The 16,941-nt window shown below is 38.7% G+C and overlaps 1 protein-coding gene across 15 annotated transcripts in view; it reads left to right on the forward strand.

Moving 5' to 3' along the window:
- PRLR (prolactin receptor) overlaps positions 1 to 16,941 on the forward strand; it is a 155,295-nt gene that overhangs the window by 126,539 nt on the left and 11,815 nt on the right. For 13 of the 15 annotated variants that reach the window (XM_042028515.1, XM_042028510.1, XM_042028509.1 and 10 more), the window contains 8 exons: positions 4,402 to 4,515; positions 5,499 to 5,631; positions 9,540 to 9,709; positions 10,524 to 10,690; positions 11,504 to 11,645; positions 13,615 to 13,747; positions 14,994 to 15,163; positions 16,518 to 16,687. In XM_042028515.1, coding sequence (XP_041884449.1) covers positions 4,446 to 4,515; positions 5,499 to 5,631; positions 9,540 to 9,709; positions 10,524 to 10,690; positions 11,504 to 11,645; positions 13,615 to 13,747; positions 14,994 to 15,163; positions 16,518 to 16,687 — 1,155 coding nt within the window. In that variant the 5' untranslated portion in view covers positions 4,402 to 4,445. Of the gene's footprint in view, positions 1 to 1,327; positions 3,777 to 4,401; positions 4,516 to 5,498; positions 5,632 to 9,539; positions 9,779 to 10,523; positions 10,691 to 11,503; positions 11,646 to 13,614; positions 13,748 to 14,993; positions 15,164 to 16,517; positions 16,688 to 16,941 lie in introns of those variants that run through there. The other 2 variants (XM_042028514.1, XM_042028526.1) reach the window with 2 other exon arrangements.

Consider the following 16,941-nt stretch of genomic DNA (forward strand, 5'->3'; position numbering starts at 1 on the left):
AAAGGAAAGGAAAGGAAAGGAAAGGAAAGGAAAGGAAAGGAAAGGAAAGGAAAGGAAAGGAAAGGAAAGGAAAGGAAAGGAAAGGAAAGGAAAGGAAAGGAAAGGAAAGGAAAAGAAAAGAAAAGAAAAAAAAAGAAAAATTGTATGAAATTATCAGGTTTTAGCTTTTGTTACACTTCTACTATGAGTTTGTTGGTCATTCTTTATTTTTGTTCACTCTCTGTAAAGTAGGGATAATGGTAATTTCTTCTCTTGGCTTTTTATTTTTTTGTCAGTTTAGGTAGTGAGAGTTCTTAAGAGAATTTCAGGCTCAGTTCTGTAAAATCAATAGGAATTAAGAGCATAAATACTATGATGGAGATGTAAGGGTCTAAACTGTTTTCAAGAATTTGGGGGTTTGTGATTTTTCTTTTTCAAAATTGACTCAAGTCTTTAGACTGGGGAACATATCTCCATGGGTGAGGAAATTTGTTCCATTCATCATCACATCTTGACTGCTAATCAAAGGAAGGACTCCAAGGGTTGTTAGGAGGTGATTCGTGGAAGAGAGAAATTTAGGAAAAATATATTATAAGACCATATATAGGTTTTTCAGATGAAATCTAAAAGGCTTTGCCACTGCTCCCATTTTATGCAACACAGAAATACGAAGCCCTTAGTCACAATAAATTAACGGGATATGTAGGTTCATAGCCAGCAGCAGGTACTAAGCTTCCTCACAAAGTACGCCACAAAACCTATGTGCTTAAAGTAGCCAGCTGGAATCAGTCACAAGAAATTCAGATCAGAGACATGCCTGAGCTCCTTATCTTCTCTGGAGCCTGTACATCACCATGAAGGCAGTACTGGGTGCCTGGGGGATTCAGAGACATCCAATTAGGGCTCTTTCAGAGAGGGAAAGCAGAGCTCTGGTCACACTGCACATCTACATCTTTTAATTTGCAGTATAATCCCAACCATCACCGTCAGTCAGAAACACATCTGGCCATGATGCTCAGGCCATGGCTAGGAACATGTATCCAGGTTGGCATCTGTGATCTCTGTGTGGGAGGGCAGACCTCTGCCATGTCCACAGTACACAGTGAATGTTCTGGATGATCTAACAGACCGTCACATTCTTGCTTTACTGAGTTCTTTATTTGTATTTGGTTTCATATATCTGTAGTTCAACCTTTCAAATGGTAATGAACTAGGGTGCTTTGAGAACTCCTTAAACTGCCTTCCCCCAGGCCTGAAAGATGAACATTGTTTATCATCATGACTAATGGAAATGTCAAACTTTTTCAGTAGAGATTGGTAAAGTACTTTTGGCTTTTTATTTCTTTAGCCACAGAAGCAGAACTTGTGTTGGATGTAATGTCATTGCCAGTGGGTGATCACAGCTGTTCCTGTTCCTGCAAGCCTGAAAACATTGCAGATAGAAAATTTTTCCATCTGTGCAGAACTGAGTAAAGACTTCTCTGTCAGTCTCAAGAAATGTATCCATCTGCATAGCCAAGAAAGAAAGAAAGAAAAGAATGCAAGAACTAAAAGTCAATTAGGACAAGGACACGTTTCTCTCGACTCTGCTTCACAACACCTCATTTCAGTATTGGTGTTTAGCTTTCATCTTCATCTAGTAGCATTGTCAGCACAGTTTTCAAACCTACAATTTCATCATACTGTTAATTCTAGAGCAGCATTATTTTAGAGGAATATCTAACTCTTCTGTGCATTCTAAAACAACAGTCATAAGTTCCATTTCCATCAAGGAGCACTGTAGTCTGGCATGTGATGTGCAGCTGTTGAATACTATCTAACAGCTGTGTTAAAAGGGAGAAATTCAGCTCGAATGTCAGAATGCAATAACTCGGTTGGAATTAAATCAAAACTTTCAAAAGGAGGCGTATGATCTTTTAATTAACAGTTACTCAATCCTTGGTTTTGGATGACATTCTGGCAAATCAATGTCCACTGTATCCCTTATAAAAAAGTGCATTCAGCCCTAAAAGTGAGACATTACCTCACAGCATCTTCAATAACGCTAATCACCCTTTTATGAAAACATTTTCATGTCATAGATAGGGCAGATGCACTTTAGATACAGTTATGACAAAATGGGCATTACCTTTTTATTAAGCAAGTATTTTCAAAAGAACACGACATCTCTCCAGAAGCCTTTTAAGCTCTATTTGAGTAGCAAATACCTAATAGCAAGCAACCATGGAAACTTTTTACACATTCTTATTTTCCCTCTTTTGGTGCTTATCTCCTGCTATGGTTACAGGTGACAACCACGCTTGCATGGAGTACAAAGCCAATTCTTGAAATCACCATCATGAGACAGTCTGTGTGTCATGTTCGTAGTCGTGCTCTAAAATCTGTTTGGTTCTTTTTTCCAATATAAGTTACCAGAATTGTACACAGAGCTTAGTCTGTGTCACTGATAGGTCCATATTCTTTCCCTATGTCCCTCTTGTTCTTTTTCACGCAGACACATTACAGAAGTGGTTCACAATCATCTCATTTTCAAATGCTCCAGAAGAAAAATACTTGGGTTTAAATTCATTAATTTCTTCCTCTTGCTATTGATTTAGTTCTTTAGGTCTTCAGTTTCCAAAATCATCCCATTTTCCTTGAAGTGTGCTCTAATAAAGATCTTTCTTGATGATGCTTCTCATCTGTTGTATTAAAAAATTTCATTCTTTCAGCCACTGTAATCAGTTTCTCTTTCTGTCAATTTTTCACATAGAAAGGTACATACATAAAAGTAAAACCAAAAAATCATGGTATTAGTTCCTTATATGTATGAGTCTTAGCTTGAAAATAACATGTTTTGCAAATGTTCCAACTATTTTTACAAGTAATAAAATATTGTAAATATTATCATATGTACAAGAAATAGTTACTGTTTGTAGTTTCATTATTTCACCTTCACCTGAGAAAAAGGTGCCTTTTTATGACCACAATCATCTGTGTTCCTCATTATATAACCCCAAGTTTTTGGCTAATTTCTGAAGTCAAACACTAATGTTTGTGCCTGTTGTTTGTTTACAGTAATAAAGATTGTGTGTGTTTACACCAAACTGGAGTTTATATTTAAGTGGTTCTCTCTTCATTGTCTGTATATGCACAAAATGCTCTGAGTGAGTTTAAAACTAACCCAGATGCAATTTTCCAACCTGTAGCTCAGTCACAGGCCTGAAACATGCCTGGATATTCAGAAGTGGCGTGTGGGAATGTAGCCAACTGTTGTTCTCTTCCACACTGTCCCCAGTAAACATGTTTTAGACTTAGCTGCATTAACTGACATTTGGCTTTGTGCTTGACAAACATTTGTATGATGATGGATTATAGTTTCTTGATAAAGAAAATGACTTGCATACTGAAAATTCAGTCATCTGATAAACCACAAAGGACTTTTCCTTACCAAGAACACATTTTGTTCCCATGCTGTGCTACATGGAATGGGTTGCAAGCATACAAGTACCTGTAAATGTGCTAGGGGTAGGAATGGAAAGCTGAGATAAGGAGCTCCCTATTTAGATAGTAAATTGTTCTTCTTTAGTGTCGAAGAGTGAGGTTGGCTACTGAGACTGCAGTTGTCATCTCCAAGCAGGGAGCATACTGGTGGGAGAAGCAGGAGGTTTGCTTTAAGTCATTATGTTGTTTCTTCAGGCTAAGCGAACAAGATTTAGCAGCAACAGGGACTCCAGAGCACCCCGAGTTGTAACCTGAATTCTGAGGACATCTAGTGGTGTCAGCCCACTTCAGGGACTGGGTCTTGGTCACAACTGGTGAGCTCTCGCACATCTGTATTTCAGCTGAAATTTACTACGAAATCAAATGCAGTAAAGACAATTAGTTGAATGAACTGAAAGAGTAGCATTCTTCAGCTCAAATCCTGAATTCAACATTGACCGTCCCAAATATTGAGAAGTTTTGAGACTGGATCAAAAATCATAAACTTCTAAATATGTATTGGACATTTTCTATTTGCCTGCTGTTTTCAGGACTTTCAGAGTTCAAGTATGTTGACCTCCTCTTTGCATCAGTAGGGATAAAACTATATTTTTGTTACCAAAAGGCTGCTTTCTTAGGTTAATTAATTAATCTAGAAGTTAGAACTCTAAGATAAGAACCAGGATCCCAAGGTGCCAAAGAAATATGCAAGACTTGTTAATGCTAAGAAACTGTAATCCTAGTCCTGCTAACCATTCAAAGACCTCTGGGAAGACCTGCTTGCTTCTCTGTGATTCAGGTTTTCAGCTTCCAAAGTGGAACTGTTGGTGTTGCCTCACCTTTTTGAGAGAGAACAAGAATCAATTAACTGCAATTCAAAAAGGACTTTGATCAAGTCAAGTGATACGTATTACATGCTGAGCATTGTTACTGATTGTTGCATGATGGCGTGTTTTTCAGTGAGCCCTTGATCTGATACTTCTTCCTGAAGAGAGACGGGCATCATGAAACAGAGATTCATTTCATCAGTTCAAATTATTTTGCAGCTTGCTCTGACTACAGTAGGTCTGACAGGTAAGTACAACACTTCTTGAAACACTTGTTTTTCCTTAAGACACTTCCTTTAAAAAAGTCTTAGGCTTTACCCAATCTATCCTGACCACCACAGGAGCATGTACGTATTTAAATTTCTTTCTTCTGAAGTTTGGTATGGCAATTTTGAAAATGCCTGGAGTTCTCTTTTCTTCTTATACTATTAATTTAAGGGTTGTTTGGTGGCAATACTGAAAGGCACTTACTCCACCCCTATACTCACTTTATGCCTGTCACCTTCTTGGGAACTAGCCTATGAATAGTTACACTATCTGAGATAATTACGTGAAACTTTAATGTAACAAAGATAAGCTTAGGTTAAAAGGTCACATGCTTTTCATTTTAAAAATGGTCTGTATTCTTGGTATAAGTTAATGACAAGTAGTCTTAACAAGAAATATTCTTAAATGTATTTGGATTAACAGGGAATATTTGAATAATTAATTAATATATTCAGGTTGCTAGTACCCAAAAAACTCCATCCAGACCATTGACTTCCTTCTTTTTTTAATTTTCTGACCTATAATTTTCCCCAAATATGCACAAAGAATGGAATTTTAGTTCTGTTGCAAAGTTGAAGGTGAAATTTAATCTTAAAATTATCTGAAGATGAAAAAATTTCATGTTTATGGGGAAGAAGACTAAAGGTCATATATTTACTTCCCATCTCTGCAGTTTAATTTGGAGATAAAGATACAATTTTGAGTTTAGGTAAAAATTAAATTTTCTTGTTAAAAAGAGAAGCAAAATCATTCTACTAGCTGTTTTAAAAGTTTGAGGTAAAATGTACTTACTTTTCAGAGAATATTGATCCTTTTCCCAGGCAGAGTTATTTGCCCAATTCAGTTTCATGTAATTTTATTGTTTTCGAAAAAGCATTCCATGGTGGACTTATTATTCAACAATAGCATCCAAAATTATTGACCACCACTAATTTAACTAGCTGGGTTTTTGCACTTCCCTAGGACAAACGTATCCTGGAAAACCTGAGATAATAAGATGTCGTTCTCTAGAAAAGGAAACCTTTTCTTGTTGGTGGAAGCCTGGCTCAGATGGAGGACGTCCTAACAATTACACCCTGTTCTACAGCAAGGACAGGTAACAACTGGTGCATATGTATTCTGTAAGTGATCAAGTGATGATTGTGACAGACCGAGAGAATGACAACACTAATTTGTAAAGTTGTTTTTATGAATCCATTTTAACCTCAGATTGACAACAAGGGCTGCATAAGATCCATGGCTTCCCGTGTTGGAAGAAAATGTGATCACTGTCAGCCCCAAATCTTCAGCCTGTCCCTCCTGAAACTCATCTACCGAAAATCCCACTTGTCTGAAGATGTGCTGGGAAAAAAGGCACATCTTTTCAGGAAGCACACAGCTTTCAGCTGAACAGGGTCTCCTCTGAGCGGTGGAGCATGAGGGCACCGTGGGGCAGCAGGTCTCCTACCATCCCAGCCATGGAGCAGGGCAGGAGGGAGACAGCCCAGCCCTGGGCATCAGTCACCTCCTTGGGGATGGGGACAGGGACATGCTGAGGCCAGGCTGGGGTGGGACATCAGCCTATGGGTTGGGGGTGTCTTGAGGAGCCTGGGGCTGGGAAGGACAGGGCTCTATGGAGCTGGAGACCAGCTGAACTGGTGACTTGGGAGCCAGGTAGAACATGGAGGGGCTGGGCAGGGGCAGTGAGGGCTGGTGGGGCCCTTGGGGCCGTGCCAAGGAGCTTGTCCACTACCATGCACACCAAAATCCCCATCTGGACTGTAGTCATTGTTCCGCCTTTTGGTTTTGTGGTCAATGGTTCCCAAAACAGAGTGAAATCAGACATGGGTATCGCATCTCAAAAGTTAATATTTTGGTAAGTACTGTGACTGCCTCATTGTGTTCAGGAATAAAGTGCGTATATGTTTGGCAACTTTAATTAACTTGTCCATCTTTGTATAACTGAACTTTCTTCCTAAAAACAAAAGGCCTTTCAACAGGCACAAGTAAGCAGAGAGGCTCAGACACTAAATTTTCTTTTAATAAATCCAGTGAGATTCAGAACAGGCAAGGTAAAGCCTCAGACATCCCTGCTGAAACTAAATATTCCAAATCACTGAGCAGAAAAAGGTACAGACTTTAATGAAGTTGCCCCACTCAACAGTGATTTGAGAGCTTTGATTTTATGAAAGCCCAGATGTTTCAGTCTTTATCAAAAAGTTTAATTAACATTTTAATTCATACCTGTCACTGCCCAGAGCAGTCCTGCTTAGGGAAAGATAGGGGTCCTTATCCATTTCATTAAATCTGCTGAACCCAGGCTCTGCCAAGCACTTTAGACAACGGCCATGACTATGTTTCTAGGCTCATTGTCTCTTAGGTACAGTCCCCTTCTCCCATCTTTTCTTTGTCAACTGTGACAAAACTGCCTGGAAACTAAGAAACCTTATTACTGATGATGCATAGAGCATAACTGTGGGACTAAAGTGCATTCTTGCACATGAGCTGATGCTTTGGGTTTGTATAGTTCTTCACACCTGGGGTAGGCTGTGAGTACATCACCCAGGCCAGCTTTGACTACAAAACAATCCCCTCTCCTAAAGAAGCCAGAGACCCATATAAAGGCAATAAGTAATCAACTGTGAAGTAAATTTTTTTTTTTTCGAGATAGTTGTGTTGATGATCATGTTAGATAAATTGACATCAGGAAGGTCATGGAACAGATTGCCTTGAGTGCAACCACAAAGCACATACAGGAGGGATCAGGCCCAGCTACATGGCTTTCAGAAAGGAAGGCTGCTGCCTGATCTCCTTTTATGACCAGGTGACCCAGTCAGGAGAGGCTGTGGATGTAATCTGCCTGAACTTCAGCAAATCCTTTGATAATGTCTCCCACAGCATTCTCTTGGAAAAGCTGACAGCCCACAGCTTGGACAGGAGCACTCTTTGCTGTGTTAAGAACTGACTGATGACTGGGTGTCCTGGGTTGCAGTGTATTCTTTTACCGTCCTCATGAGCTGTTGAAACCAGATGGGGCAGTGTTTCCTTGCCTCTTCCCTCCGGACTCTCTTTCTGTTAATGGCCCATCAATGCCATGCCCCATGACTCAGAGATAACTCCCTCCGGACCATCTTCTGTTAATGAGCCCATCAACACCTGGCCTCATGACTCATCATCCCATTGTGAGATGCTCCACACAGAAGGAAGAACCAAGCATTCCATCCTGGATATAATCTGAGATTCCAAACACCACAGACACCCTTTCCACTGGATTCCCAGAGGACAGGAGCTACACAGCACCACTGGACCTTCCAAGGAAGAGCAGACCCTTCTACAGGATCACTGCTTCAACAGAACCACATCCACCACTTCAGGAGGAGTGCAGCCACCATCTTATTGGACTGCTACTGCCACCCTGACTAACAGGGTGTCAGGTTGTATCCTGACTCTGTCAGTCTGAACCGGTGTTTTCTGCCTTTTTTTTGATTTCCCTATTAAATTGTTATTCTGACTTGGTGCCTCCCACTGGTTTGTTTTCAAACTAGTACACTGGACCTAGGGAGTGGTGGTGAATGGAGTTACATCCAGCTGCAGCTGGTCACTAGTGGTGTCCTCCAGGGATCAGTGTTGGGGTCAGTCCTGTTTAATATCTTTATTGGTGATCTGGATGAGAGAATTGAGAGGACCCTCAGTCAGTTTGCAGATGGCACCAAGCTGGGCAGGAGTGTTGATCTGCTGGAGGGCAGGAAGGCTCTGCAGAGGAATCTGGACTGGCTGCATTGATGGGCTGAGGCCAATTGTGTGAGGTTCAACCAGGCCAAGTTCCAGGTCCTGTCCTTGGTTACAAAAACCTCATGCAGCTCCAGCCTGGGGCAGAGTGGCTGGAATGTGGCTCAGCAGAAAGGGACCTGGGGGTGAACATGAGCCAGTGTGTACCCAGGTGACCAAGAAGGCTAATAGCATCCAGCCTGTATCAGCAGTAGCGTGGCCAGCAGGACCAGAGCAGTGGTAGTCCCCCTGTACTCAGCACTGGTGAAGCCACACCTTGAGCTCTGCATTCAGTTCTGGGTCCCTGACTACAAGAAGGGCATTGAGGTGCTGGAGTGACTCCAAGGAAGGGCAAGGGAGCTGGGGAAGGGTCTGGAGCACAAGTCCTGGGAGGATCAGCTGAGGGAGCTGGGGGTGTTTAACCTGGAGAAAAAGAGGCTCGGGGGGGGCAACTTGTCACTCCACAACTTCCTGAAAGGAGGCTGTACTCATATGTGGGTCAGTCTCTTCTCTCAGGGCATACTGATAGGACAAGAGGAAACGCCCTCAAACTGCACCAGAGGTGGTTCAGGTTGGACCTCAGGAAGAATTTCTTCACTGAAAGGGTGGGTAAGCACTGGAATGGGCTGCCCAGGGAGGTGGTGGAGTCACCATTCCTGGAGGTGTTCAAGAAATGCCTGGATGTGGCAATTGGTGCCATGGTCTGGCATGGTGGTCAAAGCTTGACTTGACAACCTTAGAGGTCTTTTGCAACCTAAATGGTTCTCTGATCTTTCTGAGAACAAACTAATTCAACAATAAAAGAGATCTCTGCCATAGGGCCCATCAGTTTAATTTCCAGGGCTATTATGCAAAGAAGATATTTAGCAACTTATTGAAGTAAATTTTTCATTTCCCTTTTACTTGCTTATAAATATTGTTAAAATTTCTTTGTTCTGTCTCTGGAACTTTGTTTCTATTCTTTTGTTGCTTTATTCCTATGTATAAAAAAAAGGGGGTGAAAGCATTCATCAAAACAATTGCTGTAAAAATATCAATGAAGTGTTTATGGTAATAGCATTTGACACATACCAAAATGTTTCCAAGGGATTATAGATAGTATCATGTAAGATTATAGATATGATTATGTATTTTATATATGTAATTTAAGTTTATATATAAACATTTCAGATTTCTCCTGAACCTAGGCCATTTCTAGAATGTTATCTGCTTTGCTTCATTTCCTAAACTTTTAACTTTTAAATCATTTTATTTCAGTGAAGAAAAAGTCTATGAATGTCCAGACTACCTAACATCAGGTCCAAATTCCTGCTACTTCGATAAAAACCACACTAATCCCTGGACAACATATATTATCACTGTAATGGCAACAAATGAGATTGGAAGTAACAGCTCAGATCCTCAGCATGTGGATGTAACTTCCATAGGTAAAAATAAAAGAATGAAATGGAAAACAAACTAGTTGGAGATATATGCAGTTTTGAATCCCAGAACAGGTAGTGGTGAAAGATTTCTTTCCTTATGATGTGAAACTTGCTATTGAGAACTGTTAATTTACAGATGATCTAAAATATGCACATTAAATATATGTGAAAACTACATTTTAATTATAAGTAACTACATACTTGATTGTATGAATTTCATGTATGATTATGTATAAGTTTTAACTTCAGATGAAAATTTTGCTTCAGTTTCTAGTAGTCGGCAATATTTTAATTAGACTCAGTGTAGATTATAAAATTTTCGAATTAGGTCAATCTACATAATATTTCAAATGTAAAAATCATTCTGACTGCTGGCATTGCAGACTTGAAAGGGTAAAAATAACTGCCTGAGCATTATACAGGCTTTTAGTATTTTAGTAGTATTTTATATTCCTGACTCCATTCTACTTTCTGCACGCACATAATATACCCATTTTAATTATAATGTACTTAGTTGTTCTAGCTGTGAAATAGCTGACATTTTAATTTTGCAAGAATGGCCTTATGAAATTATGGTTTGTATTTTCTTAGCCTGACAAATTCAGAGTAAAGTTTAAGATCTGTTGATACTGTTGGAAATCAGTAGCTAGTTAAACTCATTAAGGAGAAAGGAAAAATACAAGACTTCTTTATTATTCTTTTACAGAAGTGCTGAATTATCTGAAATTGATGTGATGACATACAAAACAACAAAGGAGGTGTCTTTTCTGGGAGAAAATTAAGTCATTAACAACATACTTTTCATTCACTTATACAGTTCAGCCAGATGCTCCTGTGAACCTCTCTCTAGAAACAAACACATCTGCTAACATGTCATACCTTTGGGCAAAATGGTCTCCACCCCCATTAGCTGATGCCAGCTCTAATTCACATGAATATCACTATGAGCTACGACTAAAGCCTGAGGAAAAGGAAGAGTGGGAGGTAAGGGAAAAATATATTTATTTTATAAATGCACTATTCAGTGAAATCTCATCTCAATTTAATTGGTCCTATAAAAATGTTAGTTTGTGTAAGAGTAGAAAAATTAACATAACCAAATCTGATTTAAGAAAGAAAAGTAATGGAGTGGTCTGTAGAGACTGTGAAATTCAACATATTTACATAATCATCCTAATATCGTATATGACAAAACCCAGTTATTGTCATCTTCTTCAACATGAACAGTTAGAGGCAACCTGCCCCTCAGAAATTTTGTTGTGTCCTACTCACACACGCCGTTTCCATTGACATTCCCCACCTGTTGCCATATTTCTAGGAGTCAGCTACAGTACTGCCACAGCTGAGTTTTCAGGGTCAAAAGATCATTCTTAAAGTTATAGTCATGTGTCCTCAATGCTGCCTAGTTTGTTGATGCCTTAATGATGGAGAAAGCTATGCATTTTGAAATAGTTCTGAGGAGAAATTGGGAAGGTCTGAGAAAGGCACCTAAAGCCACAGAGAAGAATTTCACAGGGGGTTTGTATGCTGGCTGGACTACCTATAACTTTGCTTGCATTGTGGATCTGACAGAGTAGTAGGAAGTCTTCAGTTCATATGTTCTTGAGCATCAGAATCAGCAGTGATTTTTTTCTGCTAAATCACTACTTTTGCTTCTTTGTGATCCATATCGTACCAATACCCAACTTAAATTCCTGACTTTCAGAATTAAGTAACTAATTCACGCCTATTCATTTTTGGTTTGTTTGTTAAATTTGTCCAATTCTTTATTATTTCCCAGTCCATTTTCTTTTCCAGACAGTATCTGTAGGAATGCAAACACACTATGAGGTGACCAGCCTGCAGGCTGGGGAAAAGTATGTTGTTCAGGTGCGTTGCATGTTAGACCTTGGAAAATGGAGCGAATGGAGCTTGGAAAGAAGCATTCAGATCCCCAAAGGTTAGTGGATGATTGCGGCTCTGTAAACTGCTTTTAAATTGTAGCAGGTTCAATGCTGTGAAGGTGCCTAAATGCCAGTCCTGAAAACATGGCCTCCCACACAGATACTTTGCGGTGCTCAGTGCTTTTTACCATACTTTCTGTGTACTTGCTTTGTTAGTCTTGTTGATCTGCTCAGGATCCTCTGCTGAAACTGGCTATGACAAATAAGGTGGGATTTACTAAGAATATCAGATTTTCTGATACAGGCATGCCTAAATAATTTATTGTCCCTGTCCCTTTATTTAAAAATCATGTTGATTTTATCTGTAGCTATAAATATCAGGTAATATTTTTTGTATGAGGGCCTGGACTGAAAGCACGGATGTATCTAACAGAGCATGGCACTTACAGATGCTATCAAATGGAAGTCACTATCTGTGTTTTCTTGGATTTGAGTAGACACACTAAATATGTATGATATCATGTCTTGTTTCCAGACACTTTAGCCAAGTTGTCTCAAATCTCCTTCTTCTGTTACTAGTTGTATTATTCATTATTTGATGTGGAGATTGCTGAAGTACTGAAAAAATAGAAAGGAAAAATTAAATATCCCATTTTCAGATCTGCCTTAGGCACTTAGGAATTTGGAAAATCAATGTGTCTGCTCTACATAGTAGAAAATACATATTATTGATGTAATATATTTTTGCCACAAATACATAACTGCTAAAGTTTCAATCACTTCAGGGTTTTGACTAGCATCATCCTATTCAAAATTTGAACATTTTTCTCCGCCCAACTCTTAAGAGATGTACTTGAAACTATAAAAACTTTCTCAGGAGCAATCATGCAAGTAGCCTGAGTACTGAACATAATAACACTACAGTGAAAATGAGAGCTGCTGCTTTGTGTATTTGGAGTACTTCAGAAGAAAATTCCTGGCAAGAACACAAACAGATAGACAAACGTTTACATTCTTCATTTTTTTTACCTGAAAGCAAAGCAAATGACAGCGTACCTTTCAAACAATCAGAATCATCTCAAAACACACCTTCTGAAGAAAAAAAAATTGTTTGTGTATGTAGTGGTTTAAGCCCAGCTGGCAACAAACCATCACACATCTGCTCACTTATATGTGACCATGGTGGAATGAGGGGAAGAATCAAAGTTAAGATCTAAGGGATAAGAACAGTTTAATAATTGAAACTAAGTAAAATATAATAATAATAATAGTAGTAGTAGTAGATAATGATGATGATGATGATAATAAAAAGAAAAAAAAATTATGGACAATACAATTGCTCACCCACTGCTGATCAATGCCAGACCCCGTTTCTGAATCCTGATGGGTGGTGGTTCCAGGCAACTCCCAAATTTGTATACTGGAAATGATGTTCTATGGTGTGGAGTATCCCTTTGGTCAGGTCACCTGTCCTTGCTATATTCATTCCCAGCCTGTTTTTTCTGTTTTGTACCTCTTCACTGGCAGAGCAGGAGACACAAAAAGGTCCTTAGTTTAGGATAAACATGACTTAGCGACAAAATATCCCTGTATTATGAAAATTACTCTCATACTGTATCCAAACCACAGCACTATACCAGCTACTGGGAAGAAATTAACCCTATCCCAGCTGAAACCAGGACAGCATAGAAAATAGATTGGATAGTAGAGCATATTTTAAATAATTTTATAGAGCCTGCCATGACAGTATTTCAACATTCCTTATGAGATTTTGGGGCCGAAGAAAGCTACAGGCAGAAAGCTAAAACAGTTCTTCAATGTGGCTGCAGCGAGAGAGTTCTGAATCCAGGTGAAAGTAGCAAGTTGTTGCCCTAACCAGTGAACAGGGCCTCCTTTCCTGTGCTACTAGGAAGCAAAACTTCTTTATTCGTATTTTCCTGTTCTCTGCTTGACATTGTTTTACGAATTCAAGATGGACCTAATGGATTAAACTTACTAATTAGTTCATTTCTTTATCTCTTACAGAACGGTTACCTCCTGAAAAGCCTACGATAATAAAGTGCCGTTCTCCTGAAAAAGAAACATTTACTTGTTGGTGGAAACCTGCTTCAGATGGAGGGCTCTCTACTAACCACACTTTGCTTTACAGCAAAGAGGGGTAATAAGCTCTGTGTAGTTTTCAGTGTTTTGTTTGAAGGACCTGAAAAATCAATCCTCATTGGTTTCTTATTTAGGGAGACACCATTTTCTGTAGTCCATGCTTTTGTCCAGTGGCATATTCTGCCATCACAATAAAGCAACAACATATTTAAGATTGAAATCTTAAATCTTGATCTCTTTATTATGTCAGGTGAATTATTGTGAATTCTGTCTTGGAAGTTGCCTTTGCTCAGCAGCTGCACGTTAGTAAGCAATACAAATGCACAGTCCTATAACTCTTCAACCCTGCAGTCTTAGAAATAAAACTTTCCAAAATGACCAGATACTAAAACTTTTATCTTCCAATAAGGCTTATTTTGCACTAGTATTCATGGGCCATGAATGCCTCCTGGTTTATGTAGTAATCTTTCTTTGGAACTCAGATCAAGTGCTAAACATTAATTTTAAAGAAAGAGTCAATATATTTTTCTTAGGTCCTGTGAAACTTTTTTGGTTCTTTTTGGTTCACCTAGTACTGCTCAATCTTGCAATAACCTAACTAGATGCTAAACTCTGTAACTGTCAGCTGAGAGCCCACTTTTAGTGGAAAAAGACAGATACTGCTCCAGCCAGGTATGGCAGAGTAAGAGGTCCACATCTACAGCTGTCTCTTTTGTTACTGTGCATCTAAGAGGAGCATGGAAACAAATACTACATACTCAGCTTTCTCTCCTACCCCTCCTCTGACTTCAGGAAGCTTGAGTACGGATGTGAAGGAGGGTACAAAGTAGAGGTTTCTTTGATGAACAAGAGGTGAAAGATCAAATACATTCTGAAAGCGTATTAATGTAATATGCAGAACTCCTGTAAGTGTGGTATGGACACTGGAAATAGATAATTTTTAATAGATGGGTTAGAAGGTTTCAGCAATCACTTCTACTCAGTCTCTGGAACATGTAAGGGCTCTGGGCTATGCAGTGCACAGTGGCTTTCAGAGAAGTAAGGGTTGTGCTGTACTAGCCCACAGCTGTATCTACAACCGCCTGAATTCTTCAGGCTTCATGGTGTTTACTTCATGGGGAAAATGTTTAGTATAGCCTCTGGAACTGTCCAATGACTCTTTAGTCTGGAAGCAGTTTTCTAATTTTCTTCACATTTCCAGGTGTGAAAAGTCAGATCCCGGCCTAAATAATGTTGAAGTACTAGGAACCAAAATCAGGTGTTCCAGTCTGTGTAACCTAATCACTGGGATTCTTTCATTTCAGAGAAGAAAAAGTTTATGAATGTCCAGATTACAAAACTGCAGGCCCCAATTCATGCTACTTCGATAAAAAGCACACCTCTTTCTGGACCATATACAATATTACTGTGAGGGCAACTAATGAAATGGGAAGTAATGTCTCTGATCCTCATTATGTGGATGTGACTTACATAGGTAAGAGTTAAAAAGTAGTTTCTGTGGAACCAAATATTTCAGAGTCATGGGTTTTAACACAAGAATTTTAATTCCAGCTCTCCTCCTATATAGTATTATATCCAAGTTAAAAACTTGTACAAATAAGGTATTCCTTCTTGTAATAACAAACCAATATTCATCCCTTTACCATCTTATTTTCAGAAGAAGCCAAAAATGCTAAAAGCTTTAAAATCATGTTCAGATAACCATTTATTGGTTTTCCATATTTCTTGTAGTCAAACCCTAAGAAACATCATCCAGCTAAAATCTTTTTTCCACTGTACAAGCAACTGAAATCAATTTGATCTTTTAATTAATAATACTTAAATATGATTACCTAAAAGTAGTTTCCAGACCAAAGAGAAGCTGCATTAGTGCTTTTAATAGCAGTGTACTGATAATCTCTTTATCAGACCTTTTCTACAGAGTGACTGTGGACAAGTAATTAGGGTTTTATCTAAGGGAACGGAACATTATCTGTGATAACAATTTTGTTGTCAAGGATCTGACTGCCAGGAGTCTGGCAACTGGAAAAGGGCTGCTGAAGAAATGGTTTTGTATTATACGTCCATGCCATGACCTGATGAATCTTTGATCAGACAGTGGTAAAATGCATGCATAATATGCAGAAGCTCTGACTGTAGCAGAAACCTGTGTTCCATTTTGGTTTCTTTTTGATATATAGACAGAGCTTAATTATTGCTGTTTTGGTTTACTTTTAAATATCCTTACATATGAGTGTAAGGATCATGCTGTTGTGTTTTCTGAATATGAAAGATGGAGGGAGCAATTTTCATTAGCTACATCCATGTTTTCAGTGTTCTTCAATGTTCCTAAGTATTTATGCCAAGCTTTGATAAGATTATAGTAGAACGCAACTTTCAAAACACAATATTAAAGATGTTAACTTTGAAATATAGTTGTGGGGAAATGATTTTGAAAGGGTACAGGTAAGTCACCATTTCACAATTACATGGCATCCAAAATCACAGAAAACTTTTCAAAAATAGACTTCTAATATTTGATTCAATTTCCTACACCAATAAATGGTAATGTAAGAAAAAATGTAAGAAAAAATATTTTTTATGATAAATGATTAAGGCAAATCTCAACATGAATTCAATATATTTACTACTATTCAGGGTTTTTTAAAAATTCATAGATCCATACTTGTTTTATCTGAAAACTCTTGGTTTCTATATTCTTGCACCAGTTCTAAATTATTAGACACAATGGAGATGGCAACCCTTCCCTCACATAATTTTATATTTCTTCCTAAGATGCAAGGAAAAAATCACTTAGATTCTTATTGACAGTTCTTTTATTTCAACAGTACAGCCAGATCCTCCTGTGAATATAACCCTGGAATTAAAAAAGTCAATAAAGAGAAAACCGTATCTGGTCCTGACATGGTCTCCACCCCCGCTAGCTGATGTCAGGTCTGGGTGGCTTACCCTTGAATATGAATTGCGACTGAAGCCTGAAGAAGGAGAGGAATGGGAGGTAAGGATGTTGCAAGTTTTGTTAGATAGAATTTTCTGACCAGCTATATTTGGCCAGCCAAGTCCCATGCCTGAATGTAATGAAGCGGACATACTAAATAGTTCATCATTTTTCAAAAGTGCTTGTGTGACCTATGATTTCCTGCTGAGAACACTGGTATCTCAGATGCTGTTGTACAACAGCAGGTGATAAAGTACTTGTTTTTAATTGTGGTCATTATTTATTAATCATATTGGTATTGTAGTTTAAGTTGT

Source organism: Corvus kubaryi, unplaced genomic scaffold (assembly GCF_017639235.1).
Source record: "Corvus kubaryi isolate FWS band 111438036 unplaced genomic scaffold, C.kubaryi_AGA036_p1.0 37308, whole genome shotgun sequence".
Classification (NCBI taxonomy): domain Eukaryota; kingdom Metazoa; phylum Chordata; class Aves; order Passeriformes; family Corvidae; genus Corvus; species Corvus kubaryi.